Source organism: Varanus komodoensis, unplaced genomic scaffold (genome assembly GCF_004798865.1).
Source record: "Varanus komodoensis strain SLA01 unplaced genomic scaffold, ASM479886v1 scaffold32, whole genome shotgun sequence".
NCBI lineage: Eukaryota > Metazoa > Chordata > Lepidosauria > Squamata > Varanidae > Varanus > Varanus komodoensis.
Genome location: NW_025335798.1, coordinates 21560290 through 21581539, shown reverse-complemented (window position 1 = coordinate 21581539; position 21250 = coordinate 21560290). Strand labels below are relative to the sequence as shown.

At 37.7% G+C, this 21250-nt stretch overlaps 1 protein-coding gene across 5 annotated transcripts in view; it reads left to right on the top strand.

The window, feature by feature from the left end:
- Nucleotides 1-21250, top strand: part of ZEB2 (zinc finger E-box binding homeobox 2) — a 170444-nt gene that overhangs the window by 122506 nt on the left and 26688 nt on the right. For 4 of the 5 annotated variants that reach the window (XM_044438047.1, XM_044438045.1, XM_044438044.1 and 1 more), the window contains exons 3-7: nt 2731-2802; nt 11725-11913; nt 12588-12802; nt 15122-15230; nt 17968-19940. In XM_044438047.1, coding sequence (XP_044293982.1) covers nt 2731-2802; nt 11725-11913; nt 12588-12802; nt 15122-15230; nt 17968-19940 — 2558 coding nt within the window. The remainder of the gene's footprint in view (nt 1-2730; nt 2803-11724; nt 11914-12587; nt 12803-15121; nt 15231-17967; nt 19941-21250) is intronic. The other variant, XM_044438046.1, reaches the window with a different exon arrangement.

The following is a 21250-nucleotide window of genomic DNA, read 5'->3' as shown; positions in this document are numbered from 1 at the left end:
GTTGCTTTTTATTTTAAGCTTCAAAATCATAAAATAAGATTTATAGCTCTGTAGTGGGTTCTAGCTGTAAAGCTTTACATTAAGTCATTTCAGCTTTACTTTTGATTAGAACGATACAATTAGATTCTGTTATTCTCCCAGCTAATTACTTATAAAATGTGACGTTAAAAGAATACAAGATTACAAATTTCAGGACTGAACCAAGAATGTGTCTCTGTTTACACTTGTCTCCCTCTTCCTTACAACAATAGTTACAAAAATAGATTAATGTTGTACCATTTTCTTTCTTATCAAAATCCTTATTACAGAAGAAGCAAGAAGCAGCAGCAATAAGCATTTTAAGTTTCATATCCCAAGAAGTATTTTGAATAACATAGGCAATTTAAATGATTATTACTAATCTTTCAAACTGATTACTGCTTCCTTGAATCTGTTTTGAGATCCCTTTATTTGTAAGAGATTCAGACATCTGTCATACTAGAAGGAATTGTATAGCTATCAGTCACTGAAATATATAGCTGTTCTTTTTCATCAGTTAATATTAGGTCCATATCACCAGTTTCCTTATTGGCAGACTTATGGATGCATAATTCAGACTGGGGAGACATATAGGAAAATAATTGGGTCAAGACATACAACCACCTATTCTTTACATTTAATTTTGCAAGGAGTTGGTTGGGTGGGAATGTTGATAATAAAATTTACCTGCAACTCTGGAGGCACATTACTGAAAGCTCACAGAGCTGACAGCCCAGTCTGAATACCTACTGTGCTACTACATAATTGTTTACAATGGAAAATGCAACTAAGTGGGCACAGTGCCACAAAATATGGCATTATACTGGTCTGCTGTTATGCTAGTACTTACAGACAAATATATTTGCATAAATACTAAGAACATTCTCAAGTGGGTTAAAGCAAGTCTTTCTTAAGGCCAGGGGTAACGTTGTCATTGTTATGGCTTGATGCATCCCCACATTTTTCTGTTTTACCAAAAGCAAAGTGATAGATGATAGTACCTAAACAGCCATTTTTTTCATGTTTGCTGGTAAAAGTTGCTTAGTTCACTGAGGAACTTCTGAATACAGTTTGTGGAGCCTTCTCCATCTAGGTCACCAACTTCTCCAATCATCATCATTGCTGCTCAAGTCCTACACCTTCTCCCCAGCAAGATTTTAAAAAATCACTCATCATTTATGGAAAAGTAACCTCTCTTCCCTCCTGCCTAACAATATTTAGGCTTTTAAAAGATTTCTACTGATTCAAAAGGGTCTTTTTCAAAGTCTAATTGTAGTGTATATGGAGAAGTCCTGCCAAGGAGGGAAGGACTAAATCACAGAAGTCCTGCCAAGGAATCACAACACTTCAACCCCCCCCCCCCCGAAATCCTCCTGAACCACAACTGGGATTTTTTAAAAAAGGCTTCCATTGGTGTGAAAGGCTAATTGCAAGACAGAGTGACATTGTGTGTGTGTGGTGGGTGGGTAATCCTTCTCTGCCCAATGCTATGAGCTTTGCTCAGATCAAATGTACAAAACAAACAAGATGCTGAAATGAGGCTTTAAACGAAATAGACTCTAAGGACAGATCAATGTATCCCTTGGTGCAACTTTTTTGTTCATAGGAATGATTTCGTCACATGACCAGTGGAACCATCAGATGCAGTAATCTGTAACATAGAGGAAGGTGCCCTTGAGATTAACTGTTGCAATTAGAACCAGCTCACATATTACATTGCTTATTGAGAATGGAAGGTTCCTGCGAGTGATGAAAGATTGAGTTAACCTATTCCAAATGAATAACATGCAGGTGCAAAAGAAGCTGGACACAATTTCTTTTATTGATTTCATTTTCATACTGCCCAGTAACCAAGGGCTCTTAATTTTGTAAAATGGTAAGTGGAGCAAGTATAATGAGTTACTACATTTTTATCTTCAGTCTTCCTTCAAGGAGCTCAAAGCAGCATACATACTTGCTCATCATGTATGACAGCTGTGAGTTAAATTAGACTGTCCCAAACTTAGCAAGTGAGCTACACAGGTGAATGGGGATTTCCACCTATGTGCCCATCATCAAAATGCTAACCAGTTCACAACACTAGCTGTACAAACTGCTAATATTTATTTGTTATCGGTTCTAGTAATATGAGTGTACTTCCTTTCTGTGAATAATTTAGGTAGTGAAGGTTGTTTTTACACTGTTTGGCCTACTGATCAGCACAAAAGCCCTTAATTTATGCCAAAATATACTGTTGTTTCTTGGTATTTGTAAAATTTATAGTGAATAAGTTAGGGTTGGATCTCTCAGTCTGGCCCCCATACACATACATGTACTCTTGTCAATTTATTTAATATGTGCTTGTCTGAACAAATTGAAATGTTTCAGCAACCTCTCCTGTGATCATAGTGTTGCCATTGGTCAACATCACAGGAAGTATTGCCATATCTCCAAATCATCCAGTTCATGCACTGTGTCCACACAAACACATACCCAGTAACAACTGAAACTGTTCATATGAAGAAAATCTATATTGTGTGAACTGACCCTTGACATTCTGTTAACATGATAAAATTCATGAAACTGCTTGAGCAAAGCCATTGTTCAGAGGTTTATAAGTAGCCTGTTCTGTTTTTTAGGTGAAAGTATCATACTGGTTATTTCCAGTCACTTTCTGTTTGAGTAAACTCTTTTCTAAGTGAAATACTGAATATGTGTATTCTTTTATTACAGAAGAAATGAAGGAAGAGTATGACACCATGGGGCCTGAAGCTTCAATTCAGACCACTGGAAACAACGGAACAGGTAAGGGCCATCCTTTGAAGGCCAACTGTTTCCCCTATTGCTTTGGATTTGTGTTTTGGCAACATAAAGAAACCAAATTAGGTTAATCCTAACTTCTATCCAAAAGTTTGAGAGACATCTAATATCCCTTATTTTAAAATTTCACTGATGTTTGATACTAATTGCTAGTTTAATCTTGCATTGAAATTATTGGGAATTTTCTACAGAGATCAATATGGCTAGGATTCTTTCATTGGTGTTGATAACAGTATGTTTGGCCTGTTAATCTGTCTCTCCATCATTGGAATTCAGTGTAACTGGAGCTTTTTGTGACAGCTTGTATAAGCATCTTGAACAATGATGACTGGTGCACTTTTTGTAGAAAGACCAAAGCCAAGGGGGTGGATACTTAGATACCCAAATTTTTTAAGAACAAAATTAGGTGTGTGTATTCAGTTATATTTTCCCATGTTCAAAAATGTTTCCCACTTGATTGAAAAGATTGATTTCAGGTATGTAGCCTACATGTTTTAGATCGATACAATGTCTTAACAATTTCTCCTTATGGGAAACACCTATACTGGAAAACTTTCTGCACATGGTTCTAATGCTGAGCACCAGATACCATCCAGAGGCATAAAGATATAGTGCTGCAAAGCACATAAGTAATGAAAGACTTTTTGTTGCTAGTCGTGAAGTTGTGTCCGACCCATCACGGCCCAATGGACAGCATTCCTCTAGACCTTCCTGTCCTCCACCATCCCCCAGAGTCCACTTAAGCTCACGCTGACTGCTTCAGTGACTCCATCCAGCCACCTCATCCTCTGCCGTCCCCTTCTTCTTTTGCCATCTATTGTTCCCAGCATTAGGGTCTTCTCCAGTGAGTCCTTCCTTCTCATTAGGTGGCCAAAGTATTTGAGTTTCAAGCAAAATATAAAATCTTGTGAGTACCTAAAGTAATTCCATATACTCCTTACCCTAGTTTCCATCCTAAGTATGTTATTTTCATGTTCCATTATGAGATTTGATGGTTCTGAGAGTTAGTGCCTGCTAGAAATGTTGTTAAAGGTGGCACCAGTTATGCCATGGATTTTATTACTCACACATCCCTAATGCTGGTACACACCCACATATTCTTATTAGGCATCACAACAAATTGGCTTATCTAACTCTTATGGAAAAGAATAGTGGAAAAAATAAAGCCATATTGGTTGCATGTTTTTATTTTGTAGTTAGCCTTGTATATTGGAGACTCATTTGCAAAGTGAAAAAGGGAGTCACTGTATTTTATTGCATATGACCCACAGTGAAGGACCTGAAGCATCAATATTTTTTAAAATATTATTTTTCTTTAAAAAAGCAGAATACAGATGTGATTCCAAACCAACCGATTTTCAGTTGAGAAGAAAAGCTGTCTATATGAAGGATCAAAGCTCAAAGATATTAAGATTCTTCTAACATGCTTCTGATATTCCCACCAATTATTTTTCTTGCCGCAGTAACAGCTGTGTTATACTACCAGTTAACCTCTGTGCTGATATCCTTATCCATTGACATCTCTTATGCTAGTAAAAAGACTACCACATGTGAGGTTTCTTATAGGGGCCCATATAGCTTCTTTCTCAACTGAGCTAAGAGGCACTTGAAATATTATATATGCAATTGCGATGGAGGCATTACATCTCCATGTCTCAGTGTCCCAGAGCATGAAGAATCTCTATATCAATTCCAGTCATCACTAGCATCTTCACATATGGCAACAGTAATGTTTGAATCTGATCTAAGGCTCTGACAAGTGCATTGAAGGCTTTCTAGGTAGTAAACTTACACAAGGCTGTCACTTCTAAGTTCCATTAATTTACCTGGGGCTTATGAATATATAACTGCATACAAGATCACTACCTGTTTCAGTAAATTAGACAACATTGTATGTGAAGACTTTTTCACTTTGAGTGGTAGTTACCAATAGAAATCAAGCAGAGAGAACAGATTTCAACATTTCTATCTCAGGATGCCAAAAACAAAACAGTTTCTATCTAATTCCAGTTGTAGTCCTATCTTATAAGAATATTCATGAGACTATTAATATTAATATTGCTACCTGTATGAGAGTGGGTTCTCCAGTATGAGCATCTGCCCACTTAAAAAACTACCTTGTTATTATGTGAATATTGCACATGCAACCAGAAAATTGTGGTGGTGATCCATAAGCATCACCAGTTAGATAAAACTTGAGCCATTAATTTCACATGCTTTCATACAGGTGAAATTGATACCACTTCATTTCCAGTGTGGTTTGAGGCTTTTAGTCTACACAGATACATACACACACAGAGACATGGAAGTGGATAAATGAATTTCTCATTGATAAACAAGCTCTGTTCTCTCCACCCCATCCCAATAATAGCAGCAGACAAATGTGCTTTGCTAAGACAGTATTTTTTTTAAAGTAGGAAAAGGGTTCTCTGCAGAGAGGAAAACAGAAGTAAAAGTTGGCAAGTTGGAAGGATGCATGTACCAATGAGGGCCTGCCACTTCCTGCTTAATGAAGGCTGTGGTCTTATTAGCTTTGCTGCCGATTAGGAGCAGCTATCTCCATCTTACAGCAAGAGTTCCCAAAAGAAATAACTGGCCTCCCAAGCTCTTGAGTGTCTCCTTTAAATATCTCCTTTCCTTACTGTGGTTTGTGCTCATATGATGCTATGCTACCTCAGGCTTTAAGGAGTCCCTGCCCCAGTGCTTAATTAAAACAAGACTTCCTTAGTGAGATCACTTGCGTTACATCTTCCTAAAAAGCTTGACTCACAGATGGGAGTGTGATTTCTGTGTGCAATTTTAATTCAGAAAGGGCAGAAATCCTGTAAAGGGCATATAAGGCAAAGCTTGCTTTCCCTGAAAGAGCCATTTGTGGGGTTGGGGTTGGAAAGAGAATCAATTTTTGTTTCCAATGCTGATCAGTTATTTCACTGATGGATAAATGTTCTTCAGGAACATAAGATAAATTCTGAAGTGCCTGATCTGCATACAGATGGCATTTGATGTTTATGTTATTTCTTAACATATAATCACACTACTAGCATTGTTTCCGTTAATAATCTGTCAACTCCTGAGTAAATCCCACAGTTTTTAAGGTTTATAACTTAGACATAAACATTTGCCTTAGCTCCTGAATTCCTTTTAATATACACAGAAACTGAATACTGCACTTACTAGACTCTAAGAAACATTTGGTATTAAAGGAGGCTGTTGCAGTCTACTTTATGTGAATAGAATTCAAACGATTGGTCAGCCAGCTCAGGGAAATTGAACATGGGCCTGCAGATCTAGTATAACAGGCAGAAAGAGAAAAGGAATAATTGGTGACCAGGTCAACCTCTTCCAGTGGAATTTACCTTAGAGTTTAGATTAGTGCCTGGACCACTAGTTTCAAAAAAGTAGTTATAGTTAGAATTTTTTGTGGGTGCTTTTTGTTGATTTTCAATGTTTTGAATATTTTGGCACCCTGATCTCAAACATCTGTGCTAGACTATAAGCTTCCAGTGCTGGATTAATTTTCCTACAATCTGAACTGGTTTCAGTAGTTGTACAATATAGGCAGTGGCCAGGGCTGCTAAAGGGGAAAGAGTACGCAGCTCTCTCAATTCCTCTTCAGAGAACTGGATCCAGACTTTCTCTTCCACAAACAGAATGCCTAATTCCATCTGTGGAAGGGGGAAGGCAGTTCTACCAGTTATCCCTGTGCTACCTTCCAAAAAAGTTGCTACCCACCCTTCCTCCAGGGGTAACGTCCCACAAGCAGAGTTCTATTCATGGTTATTCAATATCTCAGTCATTATTTACTAGATTGTCTTCTACCATTTTCTTCCTTTCTATGACATCCTTTCTGTTCTGACCAGAAACAGCTATTGTACTTCATGGGAACTCAAGATATTTCTTCCATACCTGTGTTAATAAACAACTCAATACTTCACTGTACATTTCCAATGCTAATTGTATTAATTCTTTAACAGTGCCCCCCTTTGCCTATGCACATCATTGACCTCTTAAGACAAATGTTTCCTGAAAGATTAGAAGGATTTCTGTCCTTCAGAAACATCTAATGATAACATCTGAGTAGGAGAGAAGTACTTTCATAATATTGTTTGACTTCTCCAAGCACACATGCATTTATTTCCCTTAAAGTGGTTCTATTGAATGGAGCTTCTCTGATAGCAGAGGACTTTTTGATCCAGTGGAGGTTTGTCAGTTGATTGGGAATGGAGGTGGGGATTCTGGAGTTGAGTAGGAAAGAAGTTTTCCTTTGCAGGCCCCTGATCTGTTCCCGATGGCTGGGAACAGCATAGGATGTTGCGCAGGGAGCTACAAAAGGGAGGGAGGATTGGTAAAAAACATCCTCTGCTCCATGGACAGAAACCTCCACTGGATCAAACAGTTTTTTTGTCATACTTTTGGATACAACCCAGTATGTTTAGTATCGAATATACCAGTGCTTGACCATGAACCATAATGGTCATAGTCTTTCAGAGTTCAGTATGCTGAATTCTTTTTGTCTGTCTTCTGTCTTTCACTAGATTACAATAGGTGGTCACTCTGCACCATGATCAGAATATAGCTGAGATCCAATGAATTACTTTAAATTAAAATGTAAAAGTCAGAAAATTAAAGGGAATAATGCTGGTTGGGTAGAAATGAAAACACATGTAGACCAGCTAAGAACTGAGCAATATGGCACAGCAGTTAATTGAGAATATTCATTTGGTGATACTGATTTGCTACCATGTCCATGGCCCATTGTACGGAAGTTTCTATGCTGTTTCTAAGAACGGGGACTTTAGCAACATTGCCTTGCAAGTCCCTTTAGATACTGCTGTATTGAAAACCAGCTTGGAAACTCCCCTCTTTTGAAAAAACTGGGTTGCTCTACAGCAGGAGGAGAGGCTGCCACTCCTCCTGCTGTTAAATTCAGGTCACATTCTTTCTTGTACATAGAGAATTAGTGCAAGAATATTTGGATTTTGGCCATTACTTGAAGCAGTTAAGAGGTTAACAAAATTAGTTTAAGGACCTGTGTTATTTGATGAGTTCTTCTTGAAACTTGTCCTGTGATTTGGTAGTGACAACAAAGTATGAGTAATAAAAAATTAGAAAAAGAATATTGGTAGCAAGTTGGCCATGGCAGACCACCTCTGCAAATAATGGCTCAGCCAATAATGTTTTCATTGCCTTTGCTTTCTGACATCTAATCTTAACTTTTTAAGAACCATTATAGAGAGGATATTTGTTTGCACTGCTATTACCAACAACTTTCTTGTGCTAGTCTTTATTTTTGCCCATCTGATTCATCCATCTTAATCATAACCCTATCTAAGGAACCAATCGTGTATGTGTGTGTCTGTATTTAACTTGAGCTCAGCAGGTTGTGCATTGAAGAAAGTTGCTGTATATTGACAGGAACTGAAACATTTTTATTAACAACATTCATAGAGCTATTGCCAGAATTGCTTCCTTCTGTAAATGATATCAAGGCATCTCCTGGGATTTAGTAGTTTCAAGCTATATGTTTTACTCACCATTCCTTCCCCCGCTTGCAGAATTAGATATTTCCTTTAGATTTTTTAAATAAAATGATACTTTTTCATAATCCACTTTTGGGGTTTTTTTTAATCCCTTCAGCAAGCAGAGATGTGAGTTGATTTAACCCTAAAACCATTGACCACTGATAGAAACAATGGATTTTCTCCTTTATCTGTTGGCTTTGAGGCAAAGATGCTAAATATTTCAGTAACTCATGTTGGTTTCCTCCCACAGTCTAAGTTACAATGATGTAAATCGGGTACTGCTGTCGCTCTATAATTATCAGTCCAATGCCATTGATTTTAGGGTAGAAACTGTTGAGATATGTGATTGCAATACAGAGCAGAATCAAGTTGATCTCTATTTTGGTTGTTTTATGAGAGAGAACATATTTTAATTATTTTGGCACCCAGTGAGCAATCTATCCTAAACAAATAAATGTCGTAATGCCTTAATATGTATGGATACTGAAAAGTGTCAGTAAAATATACTTTGGCTGTATATAGTCTGAAAAAGTGTTTTCTAAAATACAGTTTAATGGAAACTAAAAGGCTGTTAGCTATATTTCTATTCTGAGTTACACATGTTTTAAGTGTAAAAAATGCATAGCTGAGCAACAGATTGAATGTTAGTTCTTCTGTACAGTTGAATTGATAATTTTTATAATATCATAGGTTGCATCAAATTCTTCCTATATCTAATATTCAGAAAGCAAGGAAGGGATATGATTTCAGCAAGCACATGTTGTGTGGTTCACAGAACATTATTTTTCATGAGCACTGCATAGGCAGTAAAAATATATGAGAAAAAAGAGAGAAACCAGTGTAGATGGCAAAACCGTTTTTACAGTTTGTATCACATAATAGTGTTGCAGAAATTTGTGAGTCTGTAAACTTATTCCAGGTGCCACGTTATTTGCAAGTGGGGGTAGTGTTGGGGTGGAAATAGCATTACTTCTTCAAGGATAATATTGGATGTTACAGAGATAGCAGTTATTTTGTGCTTGAGGCCTGAATCCTAAGTCCAGCTCTAGTTTCTTAAGTGGGAAGATGTTGATGGGCCAAGTTGCAGGTCTGACCATCTTCCTCCTATTGCAATTCTGTGTGTGCTTTCTCCTCCATTCTTCTTAACCAGCAGAGACATGAAGAGTTGGTTCTGCATCTCAGCAGACATGAGAAAAAAATGGGTAGTTGACCTGAATCATTTTTCTGTGAAGGGCATCAAAGTACACACCCAATTAGAATGTATAAGCTCCAACTGTGGGTTAGAGTCTAACTCTAACCCACAGGGGTTAGGGAGATACAAAACCAAGGTAGCACATTAACAAACCATATGGTTGAGATTAGTGTCAATACCTAAGGACAGATAACAGAATAGCTCCCAAAGGCTATCTTCTTTTAATCTTTGTAAAGTACCATTAAAGTATCATTAAGTAATAATGGATTTCAGAAATAGTTGAAAGTATAAAAGTAGTGGACAGGTTTGCACTTCATGCTAAGTCACCTGTTTGAACAAGCAATGCAGTATGCATTGTTCATGAAACAATGCATGATATGCCCAACAGACAATTTGACTTGCTGTTGGTTGTTCTTTGTCTTGGGTCCTGCAGTCAGCTAGCACATTTCCTAAGAACTTTGCAATAGAGCACATCTTGTCTCTTCATTCTGATTCCCTCCATACTCTGCTCACCCTTGTTATTCGTCAGGTTGTTCTTTAGGAGACTCAAAAATGCACAGGTGGGGTTATTGTCATTGTTGGACTTTTGCAAGTGCACTGTTATGGCGGTCCAAGATAGGTCATCTTGCTGGTCAATTTCCTTTGCAGTTTTTGCTGTCAAAAATAGGGCTGAGGTGGAGTAGGTAACATACAAGGAAACTGTCAAGTCAAAACTGCTTATCAGCTCATTTGCACACACTTGCAAAAGACCAAGGGAAAAGGAAAGGATGTGCCCACTAATGCTAGTGAGATGCACTGAAAAGGGGGACAGGTAAAGCCAAAGTGCACCAAAAGGCGGAAGAAAATATCTATCCTTTGTCAATGCGACCTACTGACTTTGAACTATTGAACTGATAGTTTTTCAATGTTCTCCAGCTGTTCAGCACTTTCTGGAGCCTGCAAGTAGTTCAAAAAGGAAATATATTGACTCCCCACCCCCTTTTTTCAGGTCCTGTTTGGAGCACTTACTGATATGGTTACTATGGTTCCCTGACAGTTTTTAAAAATAACCTGAGGAGACAACTAAATGGGACAAAGTAAATGGTGCCCCAAGGTGGGGGCTGGATCCCATTTAGCCTCCTCCTCAGAGTCTATTTTAACCTGCCAGCAAAACCACAATAACCACACAACTAAGTGTGCCAAAAAGGAGCTGTGAAAAGAGGGTGTTAATATGGGCCCCATTTACGCTATCCCATTCAGCTGCTTTTTACAATTATTTTTTCAAATTGTCAGAGAAAGAGGATCACATTACTAAGGAAGCCATATTGTTCCCTTCCTCTGGCTTTTAGTGCATTTACTACTTCAGCTCTCCCCTCACATTTTTGCTGCTTCTGCATTGCCCTCCTAGTTCTTCCTTTCTCTTACTATTATTTCACCCAACGTGCAAAAAGTAGATCAATAATCTCATCTTGTCAATTTCCCTTAATGTTACCTATTCCAGATGAAACAGACAAAACAACTGACCAGGAAAGACTTTTTAAAAAAAAGGACAGTGGAGAGAGCATGCTGTGAAAGACCAATAACATTTTAAAAAATGCAACCCAATTGCTTATTTTTAAGGGATTTCTGTTTTAAAAAAACAGGGAATGGGTACCTTCCTTTCAAAATTCCATTAGCACAAAATATTTTGCTGCTATTGCCAAATGGTTCTGTAGCCTATTCCAGTAAACCACGATGAAATCAAACCTCTGGGTTTAGGCAATACATCAGGATTTAGGAAATCCCAAAAGATGCCATAGTTTGTTCACAGGAAATAAGCCTACCTGTGGAAATTAGTAACTGATATGACAATCTGTCCTGGTTTACCGGCCAGAATGGATCGTCATGTTATGTGAACCAGAGCAGTTCTGTGTGCAGATAACATGCAGGATTGTACTTTTCATTTCCACTTTTCTTTTTTTTCCCCTGTGGAAATGGGCACATGCAAAGATTCTGCCATCAATTTGCATCAGTTTTTGCAAATATATAAAACCACTCACTTATTTTATTAATAGGAAAAATAAGTTAGCTGAAAGAATTGCTGAATATAAGGTTAAGCTCAAAAGGTAAATGGGTAGCTTCAGCACCAGTATGCAGAAAGATGAAGAAATCCCTGTAAACGTGATTACATAAAGCTATTTTCCTCTCCCCCCATTCCTGCCCCATCCATTTTAGTTAAGAATGCAAATTGCACGTCGGAATTTGAAGAATATTTTGCTAAGAGGAAACTGGAGGAAGGAGATGGACACTCAGACAGTATAGCAGAGTACCTACAGCGCAGTGACACCGCCATTATTTACCCAGAAGCCCCAGAGGAATTGTCTCGTCTTGGCACTCCAGAAGCCAATGGGCAAGAAGAAAATGGTGAGGATGGAATTCATTTTTAGCCAGTGACCTCTTGCAGCTGTTGTAATTATAAATGCACTACATGCCTGGGTGTTTACCTTAAAATTAAAGAACAGCTGCAGAAGCATGGAATTTCATGAGCAAAGATTGGGACTGTAATTTCATCATATTGTGATTTTTTTGGTCAGTAAATTGACCTGTAGGTGAAATAAATAGCAGGGACAATTGAGGGTTACATTTTAAAGGAGTTGTATTTTTGATCTAATTTTAGTTTTGGAATGATTGACTTCATGGGATAAATTAAGGATTACTAACTGATTTTGTTGAGTCTTTAATAAATAATTGAAAAAGGTATCCATGAAGATAAGCTAGTTGGTTTTGCGTATGGAGACAGCAGATTGGTAATTATGTACACAGCATCAATAAATCAAAGAAAAATATTTTCCTTTAAAAAGCTATTGCAAAGAGGATGGAACAAAGTTTGGGCTTCCTTTTTAATGATTCATACAAGTTTGGCTTGAATGTGTGAAACATGATTGAGGCATTTTGCAGGCTAGGTAGGAACCATGGCACCCCAGTGTAGGCAGATTGCAGTGATTCTTGTCAATCCATCCTGGGCAATAAGCCCATTAGCTGCCATTGATTTACTGACCTTTTGGCCTGCCTCTTTCTCTCATGTCTCTTGGTTACAGACCTGCCACCTGGAACTCCAGATGCTTTTGCCCAACTGCTGACCTGCCCCTACTGCGACCGGGGCTACAAGCGTTTGACATCACTGAAGGAGCACATCAAGTATCGCCACGAGAAGAACGAGGAAAACTTTCCTTGCCCTCTCTGTAACTACACATTTGCCTACCGCACCCAGCTCGAGCGGCATATGGTGACGCACAAGCCAGGGACAGATCAGGTGGGGGGGCTTGTTTTAAGTGATTTCTTTCTATAATAACCCCTTAGAGAAATGATATTGCTTTGATTGGCAATCATTATTAATTTTTCATGGCATTTTGAAGATGCAGATCTTTTAATGGTAATAGCTTTAATTGAGGTCTAAATGATTTTTTGATGGTCTCTTCTAATATGATTTAATAGTCTTATGTTCACGATCGAATGAGTGTGTTAATTTCTAATTTAGAAATTTTATTTGCACTTTAACTTGACTTTAGTTTCATTTTTTTATGTTCCTCAAAATGTGAATGAAATTGTGGCATTTTAATTATACATTATTAAACATCTCAGCAATTTTAATTCCATTTTTCAACTAGTTTTACTCGCTTTTTTCTATATAGGATCTCAAATATCTCAAGAATCTGCTAAACTTCTTTTCTGTCATTCATAACTTTTATCAAGCCTTTTGTATATTTTTGTCTAGTTCATCAAAACACATTCATATTTTTGAGTTAATCTTGTACACATGTTGCATGTTTTATAATTGTTTTAATAACATATGATCCAGAACTGCTCAGATGTATACATCACAGCAGTATATCTGCTATAAATTAGAATGATCCCTTGATCAAATATGCCTTAGATTTAAACAAATAAGTTATGTCTCTTTTGAACATATGATTAAACTTTGTGAAAATCATAAACCAATTAGGCAAATGTGCTATATTAGAAATCTCTTTACATCCGATATTTTTCCTGCTCACTAGAGAATTACATTTTAAAACTTTGATTATGATGTGTTCCAAGATATATTCCAATGGACATCTTAAATTTAGTTATATGCATTGATTATGTTTAGTTATATAGGAATTATACAGATAGCTTCGGTTTATCTTAAAGAATAGAAAACAATACTTACACAGATTATCTTGGCAGATAATTTTCAATAAAATATGTTTATTAGGCAAACATGCATCAGGCACACCTTCTAATCAAGCAATTTGGTAATTAGCTCACTGTCTTTCATTTGATCCTTGTAATCAATAAAATATTATTTGGACAGAGGTTAGCATAATATTTCATTTAAAGAGTACAACGGGTTAGCAATCTCCAACTTTTTCTGCTTTGTGACAAAATAGGAATCTGTGTGGCTTTTTTCTCTCCCCTCCCTATTGCTTCCTACTAGCAAAACACTAGGGGGGAAATGGCTGGATATTTATCCAACCTAACTGCCTTAAATTTCACATGCAAGAGTGTGATTGTGTTGGCGCATTACGAATGGTAGCTTTGGTGTTGAAAAGTCCCCTCATTTGCTCATGGCATTTACAATTAGTAAATTAAAATGATTGTATCATATTAACAGTGGCACAACTAAAGTTTATAGTAGTCCTCTGAGGGCTGTGGGGGGAGACAAAGCAGCTGTTGCTGTTTGTTTATGCAACTCAGCAACATATGAGCGCTGGTCCCTCAATGGCGCTCGGCGGGCTGGGCTCTGCTTGATCTTTGAAGGTTGCTGCTGTTTGAACAACCCTCCCTGTGTCCCATGTAACACCATCTGTCTCACTAGGAATGTGGGAAGATTCAGCACACCCTAGCAGTTGTCATACCGTTTCTGTGCTGTCTTTTCTGCTATAGGCTTTTGTGTCATTGCTGCTTGGGAGGGGAAAAAAAGGCTGACCTCCTACCTTGAACATCCAGACTAGATGACTGCAGCTTTTCTTTTTCTTTTTCTTTTGGTCAGAATTCAAAGTCAAAGTACTTTTCTCACTTGTTCAGAAAGGTCAGCTGTGTTTGAGTCTATCTTTATGCTGATTTTTAACGTCCCCTGTCTGCCAACTTTTCCTCTTGTTTCCCCCCTGCTCCCTTGCATTGCTCTGAAGCAGAAAAGAAGCAGAAAGACTCTCAAGACTTTTTCTAGCAGTGACCATCCTTTGCTTTTGTCAACAAATGAAACTTGTTTATAACCACAACATTTAAAGACACAATGAATATATTGATATTTTAAAATAGCATGTTATGAAGAATGTTATGTAGTAACAATATACTGGTAATATTACAATTTTAAAAATTAACAAATCTATTCCTCCCAGCACTGCATGCCTTAATATATTGCACTGCTGATGAAAGACTAAGAAGTAATTCCAAAGTAAATGCTAAAAGTGCATTCAGATTTGCTTCAGGTTTACTGCCAACATTTTGATTTTTATGGCAGCACTGATGAGGCAAATAAATGTGCACACAGATCTTTTACTCTGACAGAAAAATACAAAGCTGCTTTTTTTCTGAAAAAGAAATCTCTCTCTCTCGCATAAAATTCATGCTGGTTTCTTCATTCTCCTAGCACCAAATGCTGACCCAAGGAGCAGGCAATCGTAAGTTCAAGTGTACAGAGTGTGGCAAGGCCTTCAAATATAAACACCATCTGAAGGAACACCTGCGAATCCACAGTGGTGAGTAGTTGAGGTGCTAGGGTTCTCATTTGCATTTTGTTTAATTAGCTGAGTTTCAGAAAAGAATTCTGAAGATTTCTACACATTTTTTGTTTAGAACAATCAAGATATTGCATGGTATCTGACTCATCTTCATTTTTCATGTTATTCAGAAGAAGGAAAAAACCCACCAAGTTTCCAGAGATGATTCTCCTAACAGCACAGTGTATTACTTAATTATTTAATTAATTAAACCACAATTGCTTCCTGAGTTACTTCTACTGAGAGGGCTATAGAAATTCTTAGAATTGTAAATAGTCCTATTTTTTTTAATATGGGGAACCCCAAAATAGGACTATTAATACCTCCAATTAGCACCATGATAATATATCAAGTTCCTTTACTTGGATGGCTACTTTATTTTATTTATTTTATTTTATTTTTGGCTACATTTGTAGCCATGCTTTCTCTAGTGCAACTGTTTATTCTCACAGTCTCCTTGTATGATTAGTTAGCCTCAGAAATTGTGACTCACCCAAGACTGCAACTGGCAGGGCAACTTAATTTATATTGTTAATTTATATTATTCTATTTTGAAGTTTATTTATGGTTGTGAGCCGCCCCAAGGCTTCGGCAAATGGGGCAGCATAGAAATCTCCTAAATAAATAAATAAACAAACTGGTGTGCTTCGTAGCACAGCCTCATACATGCTTTTAAAGGTGTTCCTGCAAAATATTTTCTGTTTAAGTCTTTAAAAAAGCATACATTGAGATACCTTCACCAGGTAGTTAGAAATGGCTGCAGATTACCTGAGTATGAATGTGGTTTCATACATCCAGAGCCAACATTTATTTCACCACACTGCCCGTCATTTTAATAAAGACAGCTGATTTTGTGCATAAAATAGATCCTTGCACTGAAATAAATTGGTTCCCCAGGTGCCTTAAGAAACCCAGGTACACATCTGAGCTCACATGAATCTGGTTGAGGAGATATGATGGTAGGAAAATAAGGCAACATCTTAACTGTTATTTGGAACTCATGAATATTTGAAAGCCAGTCTTTTAGTGAAACTTAGAGATCTTACAAAACTAAAAGTCATCATCCTTTGATATAGGCTCATTGTAAGTAAAGCATGTACTAATGACAGTAATTCTAAATTGCAAAGACATTAACAGTAAAACTCTTTGTATGACTACTCAGATGTAAGTCCCACTGACTTCAGTAGGAAGTAATTCTAGGTGTGTGTATAGGACTGTAGACAAAGATACTTCAATGCCATATTGTAAAGTTTAAAAATGGACTTAAGAAGTTTGTGCAATTGTGTCTGTACATTACAGTAAGTTTACAAAACATCTTTTGCTTATACTATTATATAATAATTATAATTATTCTAAGTATATTAACAAACCTTTAAGCATCAATAGTTTAGAAACAAATTTGGCTTTTAACCTAGCAGATCAGTACTTGTAAATCTTGGGTCTAATCCAAAGTTAAGCACCTTTAAATTTTACTAATTTCAAATAGAGACTGTTAAGTATGTGTTTAATGCTCCCACTGAAGTCAATAGCTCAGTTTAGATGTAATAGCAAGCCATAATTTCCCACAAGGAGGACAAGATGCTCTGGTGAGCCTCGGGCTTATAGTTTTCTCTTCCTTTCTTCTTTTGCATGCTCAGTTGGAGGAGAAACATTCTGCTTTAAAACATAGCCACCTGTAATGTCCAGAATTTGGTTTAGTTAAACCATGATTGAAAATAAGCCATATGAGCCTTTAGACCTGTTCACACATCATGACAGCCCACCGTGGGTTAATTTACTGTAAGGACTGCATCTTGCACTGGGCATTCATGGCTGCCAGTTTTCTATGGCTTATCTTATTGTGCAAACCCAGTTATGAGGGTTTGGCAGTCCTCAAATATGTCTAAAACAAACCTGCTAACTAAGATTAAAAGAAGGTAGAAGGACCAAGGCTTTAGGGTAGGGATGACGAGGATGGAGGAAGATTCACTGACCCTTCCTGAGAGACATGGTTGTTCTTCTCTGGCCATTACGTCACAGGCCATCTGGAATTTAAACAATTAAAGCAAAGTAAGTCAATATGTGCCAATTTCCATAATTTATTCTGAAGCAGAATTTTCCCTTTGTTTAGAATTCAGATTGGGTGAAGCAAGAAGGAGAAGGGGAAAATATTTATAGTACTGGTCTCTCACCCCGCTAACAATCATAAGCCTATTTGCATACAGTGAATCAAATAACATCTGGAGTATTCAGCATGCCAACTGCCCCACACAAAGTTGTGCTACTGTTATAGAGAATTTGCTGCAGAGGAAATCATGGTAACTGCCCGTTGCCTGAGTCCTTATTAAACAGCATGCAAAATTATATCCTTCTGCTCCCTGTATTGAGATATTACTAACACTACTGTGTAGCATATAAGTTTTTAATGTACTGCTTTATATACTAAATTACTTAAGGTCCCATATTTCCTTTTCTAAAAGCTCTATAGGCATGCATGCAATAGAAATCAGTAAAAGCTAGGGAGTTCCCAGAAATAGAAGAAATCTTGTATGCTGCTAATTGGAGAGATTCTAAATGGCATTGTTTCTGGTTGTGAAGATCTAAACATACTTTGGAAGTAGGGATGAAGTGTAATAAGATGAAAAGGATAAAATTTGCAAACATGATGTGATCAGTTGTACTACCAATATGCATGTTTATGTATCACTAACATTTAATTCTTAAAACTTCATTGCAGGTGAAAAACCGTACGAGTGTCCAAATTGCAAGAAGCGCTTCTCCCATTCTGGCTCATACAGTTCACACATCAGCAGCAAAAAATGTATTGGCTTAATCTCTGTAAATGGTCGACTGAGAAACAATATCAAGACGGGTTCTTCTCCTAATTCTGTATCTTCCTCACCCACTAATTCAACCATTACACAACTGAGAAACAAGCTGGACAATGGAAAACCACTTAGTATGTCTGAGCAATCAGGCTTACTGAAAATCAAAACAGAACCACTAGATTTCAATGAATATAAAGTTCTGATGGCAACCCATGGGTTCACTGGTGCTAATCCTTTCATGAATGGCAGACTTGGTGCAACCAGCCCAATAGGAGTCCATCCTTCTACGCAAAGTTCAATGCAGCACTTAGGGGTAGGAATGGAAGCACCTTTACTTGGATTCCCAGCAATGGGGAGCAACTTAAGTGAGGTGCAGAAAGTCCTACAGATTGTGGACAACACCGTTTCTCGGCAGAAAATGGACTGCAGCAGTGAAGAGATCTCAAAACTGAAGGGTTATCACATGAAAGACCCATGTTCTCAGCCAGAGGAACAGAGTGTTACTTCTCCTGGTATTCCACCTGGGGGTCTTCCAGTAGTCAGTCATAATGGTGCCACTAAAAGTATTATTGACTACACATTAGAAAAGGTCAATGAAGCCAAAGCTTGTCTCCAGAGTTTAACTACAGACTCAAGGAGGCAGCTCAACAATATTAAAAAGGAAAAGCTACGCACTCTAATAGATCTGGTAACTGAAGATAAAATGATAGAAAACCATAATATGCCTACTCCATTTTCATGCCAGTTCTGTAAGGAAAGCTTTCCTGGCCCCATTCCCCTGCATCAGCATGAACGTTACCTGTGTAAGATGAATGAAGAAATCAAGGCAGTCCTCCAACCTCATGAAAACATGGCACCTAGCAAACCAGGAGTATTTGTGGATGAGCAAGCTCTCCTCCTGTCAACAGTACTGTCTGAGAAACGAATGACTAGCCCCATCAATCCATACAAGGACCATATGTCTGTACTTAAAGCATACTTTGCTATGAATATGGAACCCACCTCTGATGAACTACTGAAAATTTCCATTGCCGTTGGCCTTCCTCAGGAATTTGTGAAGGAATGGTTCGAACAAAGAAAAGTCTACCAGTACGCAACGCCCAGGTCACCATCGCTGGAAAGGAGCAATGCCAAGGTGGTGCTGGCTGCCACCAACAACACTCCTGCTAAAGACTCTTTGTCAGCCAGGTCTCCCATAAAGCCTGTGGACTCTATAACATCGCCATCTATAGCTGAACTTCATAACAGTGTTTCTAACTGTGATACTCCTCTCAGGCTAACAAAACCTACTCACTTTACTAGTATTAAAACAGTTGATAAATTGGACCACTCTAGGAGCAATACTCCTTCTCCTTTAAATCTTTCTTCCACATCTTCTAAAAACTCCCATAGTAGTTCTTACACTCCAAACAGTTTCTCCTCTGAGGAGCTTCAGGCTGAGCCTTTGGACTTGTCTTTACCAAAACAAATGAAGGAACCCAAAAGTATTATAGCCACAAAGAACAAAACAAAATCCAATAGTGTAAATGTAGACCACAACAGTGTTTCTTCATCATCTGAAAACTCAGATGAGCCACTGAACTTGACTTTTATCAAGAAAGAATTTTCTAATTCAAATAGTTTGGATAAAAGCACTAATCCTGTATTTGGTATGAACCCTTTTAGTGCCAAACCTTTATATACCCCACTTCCACCACAGAGCGCATTTCCCCCAGCCACTTTTATGCCACCAGTTCAGACCAGTATCCCTGGGCTACGACCATACCCAGGAATAGATCAAATGAGCTTCCTACCACATATGGCCTATACTTACCCAACTGGAGCAGCTACATTTGCTGAAATGCAGCAAAGGCGAAAGTACCAGCGGAAGCAAGGTTTTCAGGTAAGTGTCTTATTTCACATTTGTATATAGCATCTCCATGTAATATTTTAACATCCTAAGATTAAATCAGCTTTCAACGTAATTCAAATCTTGTTTATTTAAAAAAATCATTTCAATTTTTAAAAAAGAAAATGCTTTAGAATAAAAATTAAGCCTTAGAAACATAAGATATATGAACATTAATGTTCGTTTATAGTACCTGGTAGCTGTCCATTAGTATTTAACATACATTTCAGGAGGTTTCAAAGAAAACCAGCCTGAGATAAAAACAATCGGAATCACAACTAAGAATGAGTAAATATATGCTTTTTAAAACAAGGGTTGTGACTAAGCCTGGTTCGTACAATTATTAGTCCACCATAATTTATTCAATACCCAGTGAGTTGCCAAGCACATGCCAGCATCCATTGTGAGTATTCAAGTTCTGGTGGGAGGTTGTTATCATAATGTCTTTACCTGGCACAGGGTAGGTTGTTGCCATGGTTAACAAACCACTCCCAAACCAAAACCATCCTATGGGCTGGAGTAATTTATTAACCATAGCAACAACTAGCCTGTGTTCAGATGTTATGATAAGTTGCACCACATCCACAATGGCTGCCTGCACATGTCATAGCCCACAAGGGCTTAAATAGTAAGTCAAAGTGGATTGTTTTGATCATAAGAACCAGGGCAACTTCATGAATGGCCAATTCATTGTAAGTAATTCCAAAAGAACTGCATCCCTCTAAGAGTCCTTTAGTCTGTGGCTTCCTTGGTACTGCCATTCAAAGTTCAGTCTTTAAGAGATTCACAGGAAATCATATGGAATGATAATGCAGACATAAGCTGTTCATAATACATTCTGACTAAGCTTTACAAAGCTATAAAAGGGATTAAGAAGATCCTCAAGGCAGACTTGTTTTCATCTCACCTGTTCCATTTTCCACAATTATCTATTCTTTTCCACCATCATTCCATCCCACAGAAGGCTCTAGAAATTTTTTATGGAAGTTTATAGCCCTCTTCTTCATATAAGGTTCCCTCAATATTGATTTAGGCTGACATGATGTGGATTATACTTGGGCATATAAAGTTATCTTATATCATGTCAAATAATTGGTCCACCTAGCCCAATATTGTGACTGCATCAGATTTCCACAGAGTTAGGCAGAGGTCTCACCCATTTACTGCTACCTGATCCTTTTCAAACTGAAGATGCCAGACTGAACCTGAAAATTTGTGCCTGGAGTGTATGTGTTCTGTCACTGAGCTGCCGTCCAATGTAACTGAGATCTTACATTGCTTCTAAACTTTTAGAAACTCCAAAT